Below are 23,427 nucleotides of genomic sequence, written 5' to 3' on the forward strand. Positions count from 1 at the left end.
TTCTTTTAGTGAACACAAAGCGGGTTTTAACAATTGTTAACAACTTTTACATTCTCACATGATGGAATAACAGATTAGAAGATTTTTTTTTTCTTTTAGTGAACACAAAGTGGATTTTAACAATTGTTAACAACTTTTACATTCTCACATGATGGAATAACAGATTAGAAGATTTTTTTTTTTTTAGTGAACACAAAGCGGATTTTAACAATTGTTAACAACTTTTACATTCTCACATGATGGAATAACAGATTAGAAGATTTTTTTTTTTTTAGTGAACACAAAGCGGATTTTAACAATTGTTAACAACTTTTACATTCTCACATGATGGAATAACAGATTAGAAGATTTTTTTTTCTTTTAGTGAACACAAAGTGGATTTTAACAATTGTTAACAACTTTTACATTCTCACATGATGGAATAACAGATTAGAAAGTTTTTTTTTTTTTAGTGAACACAAAGCGGATTTTAACAATTGTTAACAACTTTTACATTCTCACATGATGGAATAACAGATTAGAAGATTTTTTTTTCTTTTAGTGAACACAAAGTGGATTTTAACAATTGTTAACAACTTTTACATTCTCACATGATGGAATAACAGATTAGAAGATTTTTTTTTCTTTTAGTGAACACAAAGTGGATTTTAACAATTGTTAACAACTTTTACATTCTCACATGATGGAATAACAGATTAGAAGATTTTTTTTTTTTAATGAACACAAAGCGGGTTTTAACAATTGTTAACAACTTTTACATTCTCACTTGTTGGAATAACAGATTAGAAGATTTTTTTTTCTTTTAGTGAACACAAAGCGGGTTTTAACAATTGTTAACAACTTTTACATTCTCACATGATGGAATAACAGATTAGAAGATTTTTTTTTTCTTTTAGTGAACACAAAGTGGATTTTAACAATTGTTAACAACTTTTACATTCTCACATGATGGAATAACAGATTAGAAGATTTTTTTTTCTTTTAGTGAACACAAAGTGGATTTTAACAATTGTTAACAACTTTTACATTCTCACATGATGGAATAACAGATTAGAAGATTTTTTTTTTCTTTTAGTGAACACAAAGTGGATTTTAACAATTGTTAACAACTTTTACATTCTCACATGATGGAATAACAGATTAGAAGATTTTTTTTTTTTTAGTGAACACAAAGCGGATTTTAACAATTGTTAACAACTTTTACATTCTCACATGATGGAATAACAGATTAGAAGATTTTTTTTTTTTTAGTGAACACAAAGCGGATTTTAACAATTGTTAACAACTTTTACATTCTCACATGATGGAATAACAGATTAGAAGATTTTTTTTTCTTTTAGTGAACACAAAGTGGATTTTAACAATTGTTAACAACTTTTACATTCTCACATGATGGAATAACAGATTAGAAGATTTTTTTTTTTTTAGTGAACACAAAGCGGATTTTAACAATTGTTAACAACTTTTACATTCTCACATGATGGAATAACAGATTAGAAGATTTTTTTTTCTTTTAGTGAACACAAAGTGGATTTTAACAATTGTTAACAACTTTTACATTCTCACATGATGGAATAACAGATTAGAAGATTTTTTTTTCTTTTAGTGAACACAAAGTGGATTTTAACAATTGTTAACAACTTTTACATTCTCACATGATGGAATAACAGATTAGAAGATTTTTTTTTTTTAGTGAACACAAAGCGGGTTTTAACAATTGTTAACAACTTTTACATTCTCACTTGTTGGAATAACAGATTAGAAGATTTTTTTTTCTTTTAGTGAACACAAAGCGGGTTTTAACAATTGTTAACAACTTTTACATTCTCACATGATGGAATAACAGATTAGAAGATTTTTTTTTTTTTTTAGTGAACACAAAGTGGATTTGAACAATTGTTAACAACTTTTACATTCTCACATGATGGAATAACAGATTAGAAGATTTTTTTTTTTTTAGTGAACACAAAGTGGATTTTAACAATTGTTAACAACTTTTACATTCTCACATGATGGAATAACAGATTAGAAGATTTTTTTTTTCTTTTAGTGAACACAAAGTGGATTTTAAAGGTCCATAAAACAATTGTTAACAGTTACTTACATTATTCATACTTTTCTTGGCCTTCGGGCCAAGATCAAAAAGTTTTTTGTTCACCGTTAATTTTACTGTATTTTTTTAACATGAATAAAAGATTTAATATCTCAAAGTGTAGTATCTGTTCCGGCAGATGCTGCACTTAAGATAATTTGTACCAGTCAATGGAGGGGAAACCCTCTATACTGGGACAATCGCCTGGGTAATACCTAGGAGGTCCACCCTCCCAGGCCTTGCCACCGGGCTTTCCGGTGGGGCAAGTTTATTGCTTGCTGCCTGAGGCGCCCTGACCGGGGAATGCCGATGGGGTTACTCAGGCAATTTTTAAAATTGCAGGAGTGCCCCTCCTTTAGGGGAGCCTGCGGGGTTCCCACTTTCCGGCCTTGTGCCACATTTTGCTGAGGTGGGCAGCAAATAAATATCAACTCCACATGCCTGACCTTTAACCAGCTCCCATTTCCCACCTCTCGGGAGCTGGTCCCCTTTTTCCCTTCCCCCTCCCTTCACTCCTCACATTAAAAATTGGCCTTGTGCCTAATTTGCTCGGTGGGGGAGCAAATAAATACCATCTGTTCCGGCAGATACTGGGGGCAACCCCACATATAAGACCTTGGTCAATGTAGGGGCAACCCTTCATACCAATTGTCACTATCCATCTCCCCTACTCCCCGGGGAGTTGGTCCCCATTTCCCCTTCACTCCTCACATTAAAAATCGGCCTCGTGCCTAATTTGCTCGGTGGGGGAGCAAATAAATACCATCTGTTCTTCAGATGCTGCACTTTTATTTCTTGTTGTCTTTCGTTGGAGGAGAAAGCCTTCACGATTGAGACAATTTTTATTTTTGTACCTTTTCTCCACGTTTAAAAACGACCCAGGTGTCTAACTCTGTCCCGTGGGGAGGCAATGTAAATAGGTACATTATTCATACTTTTTACTCTTTATTTATTTTAATACAGATTACATATTTACATTTCTATATTTTAATATTCTAGCCTCATGATTTATATAAAAAAATTAATGGTGTATTAAGCTACTTCACCTTACTTTTCCTCTCTCTTAAAGTATTGATTTTCATGAGCTTACACATACTGAAGTGAAATATATTGCTTTTATTCAAAATACATAAATTCATTTTCAGCATATTAGTTACATTTGTGAGTTTCACCCTCTTTTATGTATCATGTTTATAATGTCCCTATTACGTTTGTCTTTGAAAGATAAATGTATAGGAAAATGAATTCAGGTATCCTTTTTTATTCTTTACTAACCTGGGTGCCCGGCGTTGCCCGGGTGTTTGGAGGTGTGTGTTGAGCCAAAAAAAAAAAAAAGTGGTACTAGGCAGGCAGGCTTGAACCCGTGACACGAAGGCGGAAAAGAAAGTGAAAGAAAACTTTATCCCTACTCCATGACGCGACCGGAAGTTTGGAACGTTGAAATTAGTAAAGTCATTCCAACCTATACGTGATTACATGCAAAAATGGCGATGCAAAAAAGCCGACCCTCCTTGTAGAAAACTGCCAAGTTGAGGGCGAAGAATTAATATTTTTAGCCAATTTTTTTATATTTATTGTCCAAAGGGTTGAGCTTCAAAATGATAACAATCTTGTCAAAATCTATTGTTTCTGTCGAAAGTTTTAGGCAGATATACAAACATAATACATACATATATTTAAACAGACAGGTGAGATTTATATAATAGACTAGCGGAGGTGCCCGGTATTGTCCGGGGTGTTTGGAGGTGTTAAAGAAGAAAAAAAAAAGTGTTAGTAGGGAGACAGGTTCGAACCTGTGACGTGAAGGCGGAAAACCTGAGATCTTACCGCTGCGCTACGATGGCAAAGGAAGTTAAGTGTTTAAATTTAGCAATGTCAATGAAAAGCTGTTGATTGACTTATAATTAGGTCAGGAGTCGGCGAAGAAATGAAAGTGCCTGGGGCCAATTAAGTTTTATTTTCTTCACCATGACGTCGTTTTCAGGTGTCCAAATGAATAGCAATTATCTGATATGAAGGGGTTTTTCACACAGCGATCAAAGCTAATTGCTTTTTGGACGTCCCCGGCGCGAGGCCAGAAAACTGCCTTTGCTTTCAGTTTCGCTTTTTTATACGAAAAACACAAACAAACAGGTGGGACGACAGGATAGCATGAATTTTATGAAATAAAAGTCGCTCAAATAAAAGATAGAGACGATCTTCTTTCGTAAATATTATAATCTAGGGAGCATATAAAAAGTTGTAAGAATTAGTGACCCCCCTCAAGCGCCCCCTCGAAAAAAGCCTTTGCCAGACATACAAAAATTGCACTCACACAAATACACATTTTCGCTTTTATATAATAGACTAGCGGGGGTACCCGGCATTACCCGGGTGTTTGGGGGTGTGTATGTAGGAGAGGGTGACCCTGTTTTAATATTATTAAAAAAAAAACACAATGTTAAGAAAAATTGGAAAAAGCAAGACAGCGAACAAACGTAGTAAAAAAAAAAAAAAAAAAAAAAAGAGGAAAAAAGTTTAGGTAGAAAGACAAGCTCGAACCCGAAGCATCGAGGGTAAGGCGGAAAAAAAATGCCCGACACGTTACCCCTATTCCAAAGAGACATATACTTAATAACAGATAAAATTAAACCTTTAAAAACACTTGCAGGTGGTTTAAACTAACGTGAACGTTTTCTAGGTCAAACATGACCTCATTGTTGTAGTAGCAGGAACAGAGAAAATGAAGGAACAATTTTTTCGGCACCCCTCCTTGTAGAAAGGGGCCCAGTTTAGGGTAAAGGAATTAATGTTTTTGGCCAATTTTTTTATATTTGTCGGGGCGAAGGTTGGAGCTTTATGATACCTATCTGCCGAAAATCCGTGGCCCATGTTGAAAGTTTTTGCGACACACACACACACACACACACACACACACACACACACACACACACACACACAGAAACATTTTCGCTTTTATATATAGAGACTAGCTGGGGGGTACCCGGCGTTGCCCGTGTGTTTGTAGGTGTGTGTATGGGGGGGAGGGTAATTAATAACCCTGCTTAAATATTATAAAAAGACGATATAAAAAAAAAAACCAAAACCAAAACGGAAAAAAAATGGCATAAATAAACCTGTGTATGGGGGAGGGGTAAACTAAGTAATAAAAAACAAACGTTGCCCGGGTGTTTAAAGGTGTAAAAGAAAAAAAAAATAGTTTTGGTCGGGAAGAGGGATTGAACCCGGAAGTCTTGACGCGGAGGTGGAAACCAAAGCTAACTACTTAACTGTCTCGACCACGAGTGAGAGTAATTGATTAGCGTGTTAAGTTAAGGCTTATAAAGCTAAAAGAGGTTTGATTGACAGGAAGACGCTAAATAAGGTCGTCGCGGGATCGTTATTTTTAGTTTTCACTTCCCCCCAGAAGATGGTGGGAAGGGGGGAAAGCAGCGCGAAAGCCGAGAACACAACGTTTTTCACTGTATTTATACTAAAATGCAGGGCAATAAGGGGACATAGCGAAATAGCGCGAATCTCATAAAAGTTGACGTAAATAAATCTAGAGATGACCCGCGTTCCCAAATCCTAGGTATTATGATATAAGGGGTATATAAACAGTTTTAAGCGATAGTAACGAACCCGGCACCGTGTGCGAGAAAAGCCTTTGCCAGACATACATTAAATGGTCACACACATTTTGCCTTTTATATATATAGACTAGCGGGGGGGGGGGTGTACCCGGCGATGCACGGGTGTTTTGAGGTGCCGAGGAAGTGGGGGTTAAAATAAAAAAAAAAAAGTTTTGGTAGGTGAGTATGAGGATCGAACCCGGACCCTTGAGGCAAAGTTGGAAATTAAAGTGTGAAAAAAAAAAACGTGCGAGGTTAACCACTGGGTCACCACGACACGTTTGAATTTATTTAAGTATCAAAAACAGGTGGGCGCAATAAAAGTTAACTCTGCTGCTTCCATTTGACCTAATTAATGAGTCACACAGTAAACTTTTGCTGCGAGGCAGTGTTTGGGTTTGTTTACCTAACTTTGACTGGTTTTTCCCCAACAGATGTTGGGGAGGGGGAAACCAGCTCCCCATTGTCCAGATTGAATAGCAATTGTCTGATATATAAGAGGAGTTTGACCTCACATTTATCAAAGGTGATTGCTTCTGGACTTTTTCCGGCGCGATGCCGAGAACACAGATAAATTTAGTTTCACTTTATTTATACTAAAAAGCAGGCGACAGCGAAATAGCGCGAATCTCATTAAAGTCGACGTAAATAAATCTAGATGCTACACGCATTCCCAAATCCTAGATATTATTATCTAGGGGGGTATATAAATAGTTCTAAATGATCGGAGCATCAGCGAAAAAAGCCTTTGCGAGACATACATGAAATGGTCACACACATTTTGCCTTTTATATATATAGATTATATTTTCCCTCTTTATATTCCGAACTTATGTGCACTCAAGAAAACACAAAATATTCAATATGGCGTTCACATGTTGGAGAAAGTATTTGGTATTTAGAGTGCTGTGAGTGCACTGGAGTCTGGAGTGCATGCGCAAATTTAAAAATAGTGGGAGATGTCACAAGATGGAATAGTAAGATGCCGTAGGAAGTACAGGTCGATAGTAAGACGCTGTGGATTGTAAGTATCAATGGGAAGATGGCATAGGGAGTCAGGGTTGATGGTAAGATGGCGTACGGAGGAAGGAATTGGGTAAGAGATTATTATAAGACGTAAAGGTCTTGGGTCAAGAATAAGATAAAAGGATCGAGTGTAAGATGATGTAAGACAGATGTATTCGTATTTCTCAACAGTATTTTCTTCTAATATCTCGTATCAGTTCACACAGCATTTATACTTCATCGTATTTATAAGTTGCAAATGAGAAAGTGTAGTAATATGAGATTCATGGCGATGGGCTCTCGTTTATTCCCAGGCAACACCAAGTATGACTTTTCTATATACTACAATGTTTTCTGTTACTTTAACTTGAGTATCGTTTGGGTTATTTGCACTATTATTCTCATTTTGCATAGCATTTTTGTCGATGTAACTTCTAACCTTCTTCACGAGCATCTTGCCAAACATGGAAATCTTTGTTGAACTTGAGAAGCTGCACAGAATTTTGAAAGGAACCCTTTAATTAATCCACGGTGGTATGGGAGGTAGGATACTCTCATTCCATCAGCTGTGACTGGGTAGTAGACCTGAGTAATTCCAAATTGTTTGAGTTCAACAGAAGCATTCCAAAGTTCAAGTTGGAGGTTACATCAGCGAAAACTTTGAGTAAAAAGCACTCAAGATGAGAACAGTAATCCAGGTAATCCAAATGACGTGAATTATCAATCCATATCTCAAAAATCTAGAAACATCCTTCAACTTTATTTGTTTAATTTTTAATTTTTTTTTTTTTTTTATCTTTTCAGGGTTTACTGACAATCGACCCGAGACAACGTTTAAGCGCTAAAAAAGCGTTAGAATTTCCTTATTTCCATCAAAACTTGACTGCTTCAAATGGTCGCACGACGAGACCTACAAGCTGTGCAAACAGTTATCATTCAAGCTTGTCGCCTCATGCTACGAATTCTTTGCACCCAAACAACCAGCTCTCCCCCCTGCCAGTACCCACCACACCTACCGCCCCGCCCCCAACACCTGTTACACCCCTACCCACACTGACCCCAGTAACAGCGACCACGATAGTGACTACAGCAATGGTGAAAACGCAAACGACACCCACCACACCTGTTGCAAGCACGCCTACTCTCCACTGGGCAGGAATTTGAGGCTGGGTAGAAAATCGGTGATTGATAAATTTGGGTGTTGATATATGTGCATGCATGTGTGGTTGTATGTATGTGTCCCTTCCCCCTCTTCCTAATACACACACACCCTTTTATTTTTAAAAAATTATTTTACAGGGAAAGATAACTCTGTTGTGACTGATGGAATGACACATGAAAGTGGAAGTCCAGAAGAAAAGAATGAATGAAATAATTCAAGTCAGGAAAGGACACATTGGAATATTTGATTGATTTATCTTTTTTTATGCATTTTAGATTATAGTCAGCTAAAGTATGTCTTACGGATTGCTACCGGAAGTGGCGACAAAGCAAATCAGTTCCTTCACTTTTATTGTTCTTCAATATTTCTATTGTGAAGCAATTTATTGAAATAAAATATAAGAAAAGGGCATTAATGAAAATTATACAATGATACAGATAAAAATTAATATGATTAGTCTTTATTTGCACTTTTAGTAACAAAATAAAAAAAAAAAAAATTAGTTTTTATTTTATTTGAAATTTTATAAATAGGTTTATAAAATTATAAAAATTGAAGTTATTTTTAATTTTAAAAATAGAATTTAATTTATATAATGAATATATGTTTATGAAAGTATAAAAATAAAATTATTGAAATCAAAATGACAAAATTTCAAACATCATAAAAAACATATCCAATATTCCCAAAATAGTTTTAAAAGATTTTTAAAAGTGTCTTTTAATAATTCTTTAAAAATAAAAAATAAAACCAATTTCAATAATTCTTAATTAAAATAAGACTGAAAAAATTTTCAATGATTATTGAATAAAAATGGAAAGACGTAATAAAAAAAAAAAAAAAATGGATGCATGCATAGGGGAGATATAGGTGTGAGAGAAAAAAGCGAAGGAACTGATTTGCCTTGTCACCACTTTTGATAGCATTATGCTGGAAGTTAGTATGCTAGCTGACTATAACCATATTTTATTTGGTATAAAAGTATGTGTTCTCATAAACAAATACTTATTAGTGACGATATACGTTATATATACAATATAAGTATATCATATTTAAAAGCTGCTTGCCACTCATTGTCATTGAAGAAAAACAAAACAAAAAAACAATTTAAAAAAAATCTGTTCTGGTTCAACCTAATAGAAAAAAAAAAATACAGAAAAATTTTTATGATGTAGATACCCATAACAGAATGAAAATGCCATAGTCCAAAAATCATGTAAATTGATCGAGTAGTTTTATTTTTAACTAAGAAAATCAGATTTTATGAGTAAGCAAAACGGGGCTGTCTCACATCACCATCTTGAAAAAACAAGGGCAGATAACTTTATGATATTTCAAAGTTGCAAGATCAGCCCTGTAATGCTAACTATTTCAGATTAATCGCTTAAAATTGTTTAAAAATGATTTTCTTTATATATAAAAAACAAATTACTTGATCAATATTTTTTTTTTTAGTTAGGTTGACCTATGGACTTACACCAAAATATCTAGCAAAATTTTAGTATAGTCAAGAAATCATAAACAAAACAACAACAAAAAATAACAACAAATAACTTATACCAAATGGGGTAGAATTTAATTATTTACTGATCAACCTGTATATTTTTAAAATATTATAAGTTTTTAAACTTTTGGAATTTGTTTTTGATGTTAGTGTGGCTTATTGTCACTAGGATGATGATATTCGTTCATCGTTTGCAAAGATGACCGTGATCATGCAATTGTTCTGTGGGTTTGAAGGGTTAGACCGATTTGAGCTCTGAAGTATTTCCTGCATGTTGGACACCGGTGGGTTGATTCTGTATCAGAGATGTTGATTGCTCTGTCTTTTCTAATGTCACGTTTTCTCTTATATTCTTCGTTGTTGTTCCGTAGTTGATCCACAACTTCTGCAATATCATGACTTGCACGTGAATTAGTTTAAAGTGAAGAGAACTTGTGCAGCATTGTCCACACTCTCTCGCTTGGAAAACAATCTGGATCCACTAACCAAGTGAAAAGGCTCACCTATTCCACCTTAAAAAAGCCTCTTGTGAAACCTCACTTAATCATCTAAGTTTAGAACGCCCATTTATTTAGTTAAATAAAAATAGTTACAGTTTCTATTCAATTTAGGCATTATGCCCGGTTTGAGCTTAAAAAAAAACCCCAATATGTTGGTCACCATATTGTTTTTCATATTTCGATAAAATACACGATTCTACTTTTTTGCTATAAATTATTTGTTTTATTTTTTCTTTTCATGATTTATTTTACAACTGTTAACTATACTGCAATTTTGCCAAATTTTCAGGGCATTGCAAAGATTTAATTCAGTTTCTATGATCTTATATCAATCATATTCTGTCGATACCAATCATTAATCGAAATAAGACTGGTCAGTTTCTCAGTTCTACTTTTATCAGTTGTAATTTTTCAACATAGCGTGAAATCCATATTTCGATTATTTAAATTATTCTTCTCGTCTATGATGTCATTCTCACGATGATATAAACTTCTGACCTTCTTTGGGTCCATTGTGTCGAAATCTGAAATCTGTAAAGAATTTCAAACCGAACCTTTCATTTTATACATGAGGGTAGATTGTTCTCAAGCCAAGATAAGTACGAGTCTTAAGCATTACATATTATTTTTATTAGAACCCTTTTTGAGATGAATAATTTGTGTATTTATTCATTTTTTTGCAGACTTCAGGGTCTGTGGCACAATAGGTAGAGGCGTTGAGTCTCTACAGTTCTAGGTGAGCATTGTCTGAAGATAGCGGTTTCAATCCTACCCAAAGCAGGCCAGAGGATTAGTTGGCCAAAAACATGGTGGAACAACAATAACTATGAAGATGAAGATAACGGTTCGCATAAAAAGAAAAAATACACCAGTCTTATATAATATTCTTAGTATCCGATAAGAGCAATCAATCTGTATGGGTTAACTGAAGGGTTCATTTTGAAATTCTATACAGATTCCTGAGTTTGACAAGACTCTACCTAAAGAAGACTGGAGGTAACATCGGCTGAAATGCTGTAAGAATAATGTCCTAGGTGAGAACAGTAGTCGAAATAATCCAATAATACAATGTATGAAACTTTATCTAAAAAATATCTGAAACATAGTACTTAACATGTATCTTTTTATTATTTTGTGGGCATTACCATTTTTAAGCATCTCCTCAACTCAACCATTAAAAAACTAGTAATAAGTCATTTTATAGAGTATATACATAGTTCCCAAAAGTGCCTATGTGTTTTGGGTTCATTATTTCTGAAACCATTTAATTCAATCTTAATTTTTTTTTATGCTCTTGTGCTTCGTTAGTCAATTTGGCAATTTGTTTAAAAAAACATATTATTACACAGATGCAACACTGATTTTATGACGTCTCTTTTAATCCTGACAAAATCATGGAGGCGACTCGATAATGCTACTGCTACCAAACTAGCTTTTTTGGTTCTTGTCTAGATTTCCCCTGATATTAAAAAAATAAAATGAAAAAATAAAAAAAATTCTATGATGTACGTACCTGTGACAGAACATAAATCTCATATTCCAAAAATCATATAAATTGATCAAATATTTTTAAAAAATTTTTTACATAGAAGTCACCACTTCTTAAGGCCCAGAGGCCACCCGAGGATAAGAGTTAAAGAGTGTACATTATCAGAATCATAGCAATCGTTAGTAGTGGAGATTCGGTAAATTTGTTAACTTAAATAGAATGGCTCATCAAGAACTTGTTTGCATTGGACTTGAAGATGGCTATATTGTAGTCAGCTGGAAAGCAGGCAAACGGAAGACAGTTCCACAGGCGTGCCATTCTAAGAAAGAGACTTTGTTCATGGAATCTACGTTTAGGTTTAGGCACAGTTAAAGAGTAGGGGAATTTATTAATAGTGTTTCCAGCTAGACGAGTGTTTCTTGTGAAAGTTTGGCGGAGGGGGGTCCAAAGATTGAAGCTCAGACGAGCACTTGCCATGAAAATAACGATAAAGCAGAGACAGGCTCGCAATGTCTCTTCTGTGAGAAAGCGGTTGCAGGGAAGAGAAAAGGGCATTCCCTATTAGGCAACAAAGTCTATTTTGAACTCTATTAAGTTTTATGTTTAACTAGAAAAATCAAATTTCATCAGTAACCAACAAGTGACTGTGTAGTTCACCATTTTGAAAATAAATATCAAGGAACAAAGGGTGATAACTCAATAATTCATACTTATGATGTGTTGAAGTTAGTAGTAATTGTGAGTGTGGTAAAAATTGGTGGTTTTTATCCAGAATTTTCATTATCTTAAAAAAATAAAGAAAAAATCTGCAGCTGTGATATGAAAATGTCATATTTAAAATTCATCATGTGAATTGATCAAGTTTTATTTGTATAAAGAAAATCATTTTTAAGCGATTAACGTGAATTTGTTGACATTAAAACATAAATCATGAATTATTTCTGAGTTTTCTCCTTTTGCTTCTGGATTTTTTTTTTTCACTGGCGAGACGGTTCCATCATGCTTACTCGTAAAATTTGATTTTCTTATTCAAAAATAAAAATAATTAATTTATGTGATTTTTGGAATATGATATTTTTTTTTTTTCATAGGTACATATATCATAGATTTTTCTTCATTTTTTTTTTTTTCAAAGGAATCACCATTTATCAAGGCACAGAGGCCACTCGAGGATAAGTATTAATGAGTGTACAGTAGTCAATGGGATAATGCCACTAATAATCTAGTAATCGTTGGTAGTGGAAATTTGGTAAATTAGATTACTTAAGGGGATGGTTCAACAATAATTTGTTTATATTGGACTTGAAGATGACTAAATTGTAGTCAGCTGGAAAGCAGGTAAACGGAAGAGATTTCCACAGGTGTGCAGTTCTAAGAAAGAAGCTTTGTTCATGGAATCTACATTTAAGTTTAGGCACAGATAAAGAGTGGAGGAAATTATTGATATTGTTTTCAGCTAGACAAGTGTTTCTCGTAAATGTTTGGCAAGGAGGGGGGGGGACCATAGATTATAGATTATAAATGTTATTCCATATAATTGATAGTTGAAATGCAAAATGTTTGTTTTAACTTGCTGAGATATTTCATTTTCGTTTTTTAATATTAGTGGATTTCTGGAAAAGAATCAAAATCGACATTGCATCTGTATTAGCTAAAAAGGATAACAAAAAAACAAAAAAACAAATGTATAGTAAATTGATAGATTGACTTTTTGAAATATGATTTGGCACAAAATTTTGGAACTTCGTATCCTGTTCAAAATTTTATTTCAATTAGATTCTGACGAACATAAAATTACATCCTAAAAGATCTCACAATTCTCATTAATCCTCGCCTGTTAGCAATTTAAAAGTTGATAAAAAGATATGATGGAACTTGTGATGTGTGCATGAATATAGATATTAATCTATATAAATAAAACAGATGTATGTGTGTGTGTTTGTGGGAAAATATCTAACTGATAAACTCTTAAACTACTGGTCACATAACACTGAAAACAGGAAACAGTAATCATACACCAAGGATAGTTTATAACGAGTAAAATCTTTGTTTGGATGGATGAATAATGTATATAGAAATATGTCGGCAAGTTTAAATGCAAAATGTTCATTGCAACTTGTCAACATATTTCTATTACTTTTGCGCATGTGCAAATTCATTCATAACTTGAAGTGGTTTAATTTTAATTTTTTATCTGTCAATAAATCAGATGGTAGGGAACACGGTTGGAGCACTAAATATTTTAGTTTTAATTCTAGATGATGGCACCAAGCACCCAAGTCATTTTTTAAAAAAACTTTTGAAATCAGTACTATATATATATATTCAATAAAGAATTTAACTCTGTAATAATAAATACGAAATCTACATGAATTAAAATATATTTAAATGCATTTTACAACCAGGCAAGACTGGGTGCCCCCGTTAGTAATAAATAAATAATATGAATTATCAATCCTCATCACTTCAGGTATTTCACTTGTACGAATGAAACTTGATATAACAATATTTTTAATAAATTTTTTTACTAAAACATATTTTAAGTAACAGTTGTTTGGATGTAATGATGGAATTTGTTTCACTTTAAAGAATTTGAGTGACTGAAATAGGATTTAACTGATATATCTAATATGTAGGAGTTTTTGTGCATAATAGCTTTCTACAACTTTAATATTTCGGTTTCCACATAAATATTTGGTTTTAATAAGCTTATGCACTTTTTAAAAATATTTCAAATTGAAATTATCGATTACATACTTAATCATATCAACGTTCTATTTTTGATTAGTGATTTTGATTGGTGATTTTAGTTAGTGATTTTGAGAAGCGAAGCGTTTCTTCCATATACAGAACTCCTCCTCCTGTCACTAATTAATTGAAACAAATTTAGCAACAAATACTTTTGCCTATTCACTGGTATTGATTTATATTTCAAGCGTTTTGATTGGCTAATTGACAGATGTGACCAAACACTGAATTTGTTCCAAACTATACACATTTTTTTTACCGGTAAAAAATCCCTCTCATTTAATGAAAAAACAAAAATCAGATAAATATTTTTCTATCATTTTCCTCCAAATGATAGTGCAAGTCATAAATCTTTTGTCCCTAAGTTACTTGCCTCTCCACTAGGGCAGAGTTAGACACAAGGTCAGTTTTTAATTTGGAGGGAAAATCCAGGTCTTTCGCAAAAGGGAGCAGTTTGGGTTGGGACAAAATTTAAAAAATAAAAACAAACAAACAAAATAGTTGGTGAGAACAGATACTACACTTTGATTCTGGACTAAAAGTTCAGAAAAAGCATCACTAATCTTTTGTCATGATTGCTTCGAAGACTTTGCTCCATAGCATTTTAAAAGCTTTTAAATAGGGTCTGCTTATGAATTGTAGTGACATAAAAAGCTGCCAAACATTACGATTTTTGGCAGACAAAATTAAAGCGCACACCCCTCCTCTCCATTAAATTGAATTTTCACTATACGAAATTCTAAGATCATACCAAACAAAATAAAAACAAAACAAATTGAAACAATTCTTGAGTAGGGGAAAGGAGGGAGGGGTGTGTATACATATATATATATATATATATATATATATATATATATATATTTTTAACTATATGTATGGCATAAAATGGTCTCACTGCTTAATTTTTTTGACTGGTATTTAGTTCAAACTAGGCAATTTCAGCGGGTTAAAACCACCGTATATTCTACCCCCAAGAAAAAAAAAACGGAAGTGATAAGAACATATTTAAAAAAGATTTCTTTTTTACAAAGGAGTTACCACTTATCAAGAACAGTAAGCTATTCGAGGATAAGGGTTAATGTACGGTAATCATTGGGACAATAGCGTAATAATCGTTAGTAGTGGAGATTTAGTATAATTTGATTATTTAAGAGGACGGTTCAGCAAGAACTTGTTTACATTGGACTTGAAGGCGACAATATTGTAGTCAGCTGGAAAGCAGACCAGTGGAACAGAGTTCCGTAGGTGGGCAATTCTAGGAAAGAAGCTTTGTTCATGGAATCCACGTTTAGGTTCAGGCACTGATAGAGAGTGGGAGAAATTATTGATAGTGGTTTTAGCTAGACGAATAATAAATAAATACCTGACCTGAGATATATATTAGCTTAGAATTCAATTTCTAAAAGTCATCCCACACATGCCATCATGTAAAACGGGACGTTAAACGGAATATTATAATTATTTGATTTAATTTGAAAGTTCATAAACTGTGACATATCTGTTAAGATATTCTTGTATAATTAAAGATAGTGTTTTTACTTTTATATTATCATTCATACTCACTAGGAGTTCTCACATGGGTCATCATCAAAGACCACTCGATGATAATAACCAGTAGTGTTCCCTGGAGTCTGGATGAGAACAAGTCTCCCCAGATTTTCAGCACTTTCCACCTCTTTCGATAATTTTTGCAAATGACTTTGCATTATTGCAACAATCGCTTACCATTGATTTCTCAGTGGCAATAGCTATTGGTCTTCACTGGAATTTGGATGACAATAAGCTTTCCCTTCTTCCTCCTCCTCTTTTTTTTTAATTATTTACTCACTAGGAGTTTTCACACAGGTCAACATGAAAGATTTCTCTTTGGGAACAACTTGTGATGTTCTCTGGAGTTTGAGTGACAAGTCTCCTCAGATTTCCAAAAACTCGTCACCTCTTTCAATAACATTTGCAAATTAATTTGTGTCATTGCAACCGCCGATTACCATTGATTTCTCATTGTTAGTAACCATTGGTTTTCTTTGAGTGGCAAAATAAACCTCCTCAAGGACCCAGTCCTCTTCGCACTCATCCAGTGGAGGTCTGGTTAGTGCTGTCTCTTTTCAGTCTTTCCATCCTCGTTGATCCTCTTTAATTACTTTATTTGGTGTCAGTTGATGCTGTCACTTTTTTTATTTTTTTATTTTGGAGGAGGGACTAACTTACAATTATACTGTTTCAGTTTTCTTGATTCCATGAAGTGTTTCTTTGTGTTTTACTGCTGTAGTAGTTTCTATATGTCTAGCTTGCACCTGTGGCTCATGTGTGTTGGTCTGCGCATTAAAGGGTTTTTCTTAATGTTTCAGCCGTTTTCATTATTGTTAATCTATTCTTCTGATTCCAATTTCTCCCATTCTTTTTTCAAAGTTTTTCAGGATTGTTCCTAGTGCTCATAATATTATTGATAATATCCTGACCTTCTTCATCTTCCATACCTCTTTCAGCTCTCTGGCTAGCTCTGTGTATTTGTTCCGCTTCTGAATGTTTTCCGGCTAGGCAAACAGTAAAAAAAAAAAAAAAAAACCCTCTAAATATTGAACAGATAAATTTTTTAAATTATTTTTTCATAAAAATTAAAAAGAAAAGTATTAGAGTGGGTGGAGTGGGTAGTTTAAGGTTGTTATATTAATTTAATATGTACTGATCCCTCTTGCTTAGAACTCCTGATGATTGTTATTTTGTCTTATTACTGGTTGAAAAAATTAATTATGCCGATCATTTTATTGTGAACTTACAAAACTGAAACCCCTTCTTTAAAATTGAACAAATAACTGATGATTCAAATCATGCAGACTATTGTTCTCCTCTAAAGTGTTGTTCACACAACGTTTTGGCTGATGTAACCTCCCACCTTCTTCATGTGTATCTTGTCGAACTCTGTAATCATTCTCTCGAAAGGACCCATGGCACAGTGGATAAAGTACTTGGTAGATTCAAGTTATAAGTTACACTCCTCTGGAGGTTGAAATTCAATCCTCAGTTCATGGTGACACTCAAAAAATAAAATTGCAAATTACTTAGGACTTCTAACTAATCATATCTAAGCAATCATGGCTGACGGAACAAGAACATGTTATCTCTGAGTTTGACAGAAAGATTCCTGAGTTCAACAAGATACACCTGAAGGGGGTTGACCAAAACGTTACGCGAATAACACTTAAGATAAGAATAATCCAAATAATACAAATTATCAATCCTCATCTAAAAAATTCTGTAACAAATAACTGGTGACTTAGAATTTGAATCAGACATGAATTGTCATTGTAATTTTTAATTTTTTTTTCATTGAAAAATTTCGTTTTTTTTTATGAACGGAAAATTGGTGCTTAGAAGATAAATATCTGGAGATTAAACGAAATTGGATAACAAAATATTTTGACGTGCGGATGCGTCTGCCAAATTTTTTTTTTAATTTAAACATTTTTTTTTTTTAATGAAAACGAAACAAAAAAAAAAAAAACAAAAAGCGGTGAGTTGTCTTGTATGACAATATTTTTTTTTAATTTTTTATTTTTAATATCTTTTTCTTTTTTTTCTGGTAACATAAAATTTGTCTCAAGATTTTAACTATTAAGCTGGGCAGGGATGTATGACCATATTTTACAGAATGTGAAAACTAAGGTTTCAAAATACAATTTTTTGCTGCCAGTATCTTAAACAAAATAGCCTTCTTGAAATAAGTTGAATTGCACAAAAAATTAACTGTAAGTATTTACTGAGTTGATTTAATCATATATTATTATTATTATTATTTTTTAATAAAAATATTAATCCAAAGAATAATTGCTGTGTTAAAAGGTGTGTAAACTATAAGAAACACACTTTTAGTTGCGAAAAGCCGCTTGAACATACAAAGGTAAAGGTCAAACCAGTGTTGACTGAAATCTGTCCTTTTCATTTTCTTCATAGAGAAGTTGGCTGGGGGTGTTTATTCCATTCTTAACCTAAGCTATATATGTACGGCACAATCACGTTGACACACTGGTTTTCACCAGATCATCAAAGTTAAGCAACTTTGAGCCTGGCCAATACAAGATGGGTGACCATTTGGGAAGGCTAGGTGCTGTATGAACCTAAAAAAAAAGAACTTGCTACAAAAGCATCGAAAAAAAGAACTTGCTACAAAAGCATCTACAAAGTTGTGGATGGCCTATGTCCCTTCAGGGGCTCAAGGCTATGGATAGATGGAAACTAAGCTATATATATATATATATATATATATATATATATATATATATATATATACTAGCATTTCAGCCCGACATTGCTCGGGTGTTTGGAGGTGTATATTGAGCAAAAAGAAAAAAAAAAAGCAGTCAATTTTTTTAACTTTGACCTCTATTATGACCCCTTAACATTTTTTTTTTTTTTTTTGGCTCAAATCAAGTTATTAAGTTAGATCCATGTCCAAGGAACCTATATCTAAAATTTCAAGTGTTTAGACCCAAAATTGTCGGAGGGGTTTGGTAGAGTTCTCAAAGGTCAAATCGTTGAACTTTGACCCCTTAACAGCCAAATTTCTGTCCGAAAAACGATCACAAAGATTTTCCCAAATCTCAGTACCCTGTATATCAAATTTCGTGTCTGTAGACTAAAAATTGACAGTTATTGCATAGGGAAATGTACACACACACACACACACACACAGACACGTTCACTTTCATATATATATATATATATATATATATATATATATATATATATATATATATAGCTTAGGTTAAGAATGTACTCGTAAAATATAATCTATTGGATTTATATAATAGTGCTCAATAACAAATAGAGCTATTTATATAATAATATTTATTTATACAGACTTGTACAGGCTTTGCTACATTTACATGACAATGTTTCGATCTGTAGTTATTAATAATTAAAATCTCATCAGGCAAAATATTTGTCTTTTCCTTTTTCAAGTAAAATATTGCTTTTCATCTCCCTTCCAAAATGAACATCTAAAGGGAAAAAACACTTTTTTTTTTTTTTTTTTGCATGACGAGAGGTCTTAGTCATTAATAACATTGAAACATTGTTATGCCAGTGTAGCCAAGCCTGTACGTACCTGTATAAATATATATATTACTGATGGGACGGTTCCAATATTTTCCTCAAATCCAATACAATTACCGATTCTGTTCTAAATCTCTGATTCTGATACGGTTACTAATTTGGGTTCTTCAGCAACCTTTAAATATTAAGCTATGAAGCTATTGCTTATTATTATTTTTTTTATTTCGAATTACTGTAAAAACCCCTGTAATTATCTATATATATAAAAGCGAAAATGCATGTATGTATGTATGTATGTATGTACGCTTTTTCTCAATGTCCACAAAAGGCTTCTTTCAGAGAAGCGCTTGCTCGGTTCACAACTTCTTAAAACTTTTTATATCATCTATAAATTGTAATATCTCAGAGTTACCCACGGAGCTCGCCTGTCTATTTAATTTTATTGACTTTCAAACGTTAATTATTCCACATTTCCCGCATCGGCACGCGTTACATTCGGTTTTCGGTATAAACAAAAAGCGAAACTCGACTCTAATCACAGGCCGAAAGCCAGTTGTCTCAAGAGAGCTAAGTAACGTTTGTTCAATGTCGACTTCGTCATATCAGACTGTAGCTTTCATTTCGCTCCTCCTAATAAACAGGGAGCGGCTTTTTAAAAACAAACAAACCGATTTATTCACCTCATTCAAAACTGTCCCGCACAAAATGCTTACTGCTGAATATCTATCGCCGTCACGTCAATCAAAAACGCACACCTGTTTTTTTTTTTTTTTTAACACTTTACTATTTTCCAACTGCGCGTCGTGAAGGCTTCGTTTTTTTTTCACGGGCACCTGTTTTTTTTTTTTTTTTTTCACATTTTCGGGTTTTTTTCACATACCCCGAAAAACACCCAGGCAACGCCGGGTACCCCTCGCTAGTATATATATATTTCCACAAATCTAAAAAAAAAAATACTCTTGTGTGGGGTGGTGGTCCATAGATTATATGTTTACTGGTTGTTTAAAAATTAATAAATATCATGTTATCATTAGTATTGTTAATGGAAAATTAAGTTTTAAACAAACAACAAAAAGAAGAAAAAAGAATTAAAGGAATCGTTTTTAGTATCGGAAAATAAGCAAAAAATGTTCTGCTTCCAATACGAATAACAAAATGTTCTGATATCTGCATCTCATATAGAGATCAACTGTTAACCCCAGGAAAGCGCCCCTTGTCTTTTGAGAACTTACACTGAAATAAAATGAGTAAAAAAGAGAGAAAAATATACAAGAGTTGCTCCAAAATTAAGGCCGCTTATTTTTTAACTAAAAAACTAAAACATTAAACAACTGCAAAGATGGGATGGCACTATTTAAACGAGCGACTTTTTTTTTATGCTCCAGAATTTATTTATTTTTTTTGCATCGTCACCATCATTCTCAATGCACTGTTTGCCAGCCTCTTTTGATGCCTCCATTGTTAAAGCCTGCAGTGCTCTTTGTCACTCACATCTGTCGTCATTCTGAAATCGACGAACCCATCTACTAACTGTGCTGACATAAACTGCATCAGCTTCGTAAACGTTAAACAGGCGCCGGTGAAGATTGATCGGTTCAATATTTTCTGCATAGAGAAATTCAATGCATCTCTGCTTCTGATGCACATCCATATCGGGAATTGTTTTGTTAGAATCTCTCACCGTCAATGTCTACAGCACTACAGCAGAGAGATGAAACTTTCAGGCCATGAATGCATAAGTTCAGTCGTCGTAACAATGCAATTTGCAATCCCCTATGATACATTCAGGCGGAATGAAAAATAGGAGCCATTACTTGTGGAACATCCCTCATATATATATTAATTAAAACGAAATTGAGCAGATGTGGAGCACTGGAGCACCATCATTATTTGTGTAAAATATAATACTAGAGAATCGGCTTTATAAATAATAAATATGAAATCTGAACAAAAAAGCATAAAAACGCGTAAATGTAACTCTGCAAAAAATCAGAATTATTTCCCTTTACACGATAATATGAAAAATCGTGTTTACGCCGGTTTCGGTAAAATATAAAGTATTCACTTTAGCTGCTAAATCTGAAAACCAGTGTTAATCTAAACAAACAATCCTCCCATTATATTGTAGACCGTATTTTGTAATTTTTTTTTTATTATTTAGCACGCTATTTGTTTTCAGCAATTTATTTATTAACGAATAAAAAATCCACCATGTCTCATAATTTGAAGTTTTAACCGACTGTTTTAAAAGTATTTTTTAAGTAGTTTAATAGGTTTTCATAAATGGAAATTTTAGAAAATTTAAATATATTACAAATTCACTTGTTTTTTTTTTTTATATATATGTTTTATACATTAAACCTCATAGCAATAATGTATGCAATGCACAAAAGATAAGTAGCCTAAAATAAATGTATTCTCAATGATTATGTTTTAAAAAACCTAAGTTAGATATTTAGGCACCTCCAAAAGTCACCACAGAATTAAACCCCCCCCCTATATATGTAAAACGATGTAACTTTATTATGAATTAATATTATCAAAATAACTTTTGTACCATTTAAAAGAAGGGCAAAATAAACTAGTAATAATGTTAAAATATTTTTTCATTGTACGGAAATAATGAAATTGCGAGACGAAAATCATGTTTACATAATTGACGCTTTAAAATAACGTTCCCATGTAGTAAGCATTTCGAACCCGAAAACATACCCGTATTTAATAAATCTAGCAAACATCAACTAATGGTCAGATTTTCGTAAAATTTTCGATATTTATCCATTTTAGAATGAAATTACATATAAAATGCAGTTTCCCTAAAATATATGAGGGGAAATGTTTTTTAGTACGTGCCCCCCCCATATTTAATTTTTTTGAAATTGGAACAAAATATATTTAAATCTACCGAAATTTCTATTTATTATGAAACATAAGAGTTCAAATAAGTAAAACATTTATTTATTTTTTTATTTAAATACACGTATTGAACAAAAAATTATCTTGAAGTTGCAATTAAAAAAAAAAATGATATAAATTTAATATTATGTATTTTTTTTTTTTAAATAGCGTTTTTTCGAATTAATATATACTATAATCAGTTGAAGTGCCAAGAAAAAAACTTCGGAAACATTAATTAATTTTTACAAGATTAAAACTACATTATTTCAAAATGCTCTGTTACAACATAGATTTTTAGTTAATTGCGTTTAAATTTTTTTTTAAATATTAAGTTTTTATATAAACATGGCTCTTTTCAGCTGTTTTATTTCCAGATTAAAACCAATTTGAAAATATTATTGCACAAATATTAAGCATTTTGTAGCCCCCCCCCCATATTTTGTTTGTCTCTTTTTACCGAACAAAAGTATGGAAGCCGAACATGGACATTCAGTAAAACTGTATTTCATATTTAATATACAAATGTTTATGATATTATTAATCGTTAAACTGTGTAAATCTTAAAACCTAACAAAATTGTAACAAAGATTAATTATTAATTGCAGTTTGAAGAAAATGGTTTTAAAAAAATCATTAAGTCACTTCTGCTTTTCCATAGTTCGTATAGTTAACACAAGTCTGACGTCACGGAATCATGCTTTCTTTTTTTTACAGTGTTTTGGAGATACCTATAGATATTATATAAATAAAATTTCACACTGGTACTAACTACCCTTCTCTCAAAATACACTGTATTATTTTGACCGCCCTCCCCTTTCCCGGTAACTTGGCAAGTAGTTTGCTTTCTAATTTTTATGGTAAAATATAAGATATTAGTTTTTTTTTTTTTCAATTTTATTGTGAAAATAAAATCTTTTTTTTTTTTTTTCAAATAGTATTTAACAAATAATAAAACAAGTCTTTTTGGAATATATTAGAAATGTACGCCTTATAATAATACCATGTCGAAATAAATTCTAAATATACTTATAAACTTAATGAACTAAGTGAAAATTGATGTAAAAATTAGACATTTTATGTTAATTTTGTTTGCTTGTCGAAAATAGCACAACCTATTTATTTGTAGGGGGAGGGGGAAGGAACCAAGCACCGCATAAAAGTATTAACGTCATATTTGATCGGCATTGAACATTACTTCAAACTGCTCATTTTCACAATTTTAAAGCGTGGTTTAACAAAGGGAGATAACTGTTTGTAGTTTATGCAAGGGAAGTAACTTCATATACTTTTGATTATGTAAATCCTTACATTACTTAACTAGTGGTTTTCCCCGGCGTTGCCCGGGTATGTGATGGTGTGGTAAGGAA

At 32.8% G+C, this 23,427-nt stretch overlaps 1 protein-coding gene across 1 annotated transcript in view; it reads left to right on the top strand.

Annotated features, from left to right (window-relative positions):
- The window catches only part of LOC145258187 (cyclin-dependent kinase 4-like), a 212,449-nt gene extending 204,348 nt beyond the window's left edge, over nt 1–8,101 (top strand). Inside the window, exon 8 of the mRNA XM_080116074.1 lies at nt 7,512–8,101. Within this exon, the coding sequence (XP_079972200.1) occupies nt 7,512–7,871 (360 nt within the window). The 3' untranslated portion in view covers nt 7,872–8,101. The remainder of the gene's footprint in view (nt 1–7,511) is intronic.
- The last annotated feature ends 15,326 nt before the right edge of the window (nt 8,102–23,427 follow it).

The sequence above is a fragment of the Euprymna scolopes genome, chromosome 33 (genome assembly GCF_053919585.1).
Source record: "Euprymna scolopes isolate OS-2025 chromosome 33, ASM5391958v1, whole genome shotgun sequence".
Taxonomy (NCBI): domain Eukaryota; kingdom Metazoa; phylum Mollusca; class Cephalopoda; order Sepiida; family Sepiolidae; genus Euprymna; species Euprymna scolopes.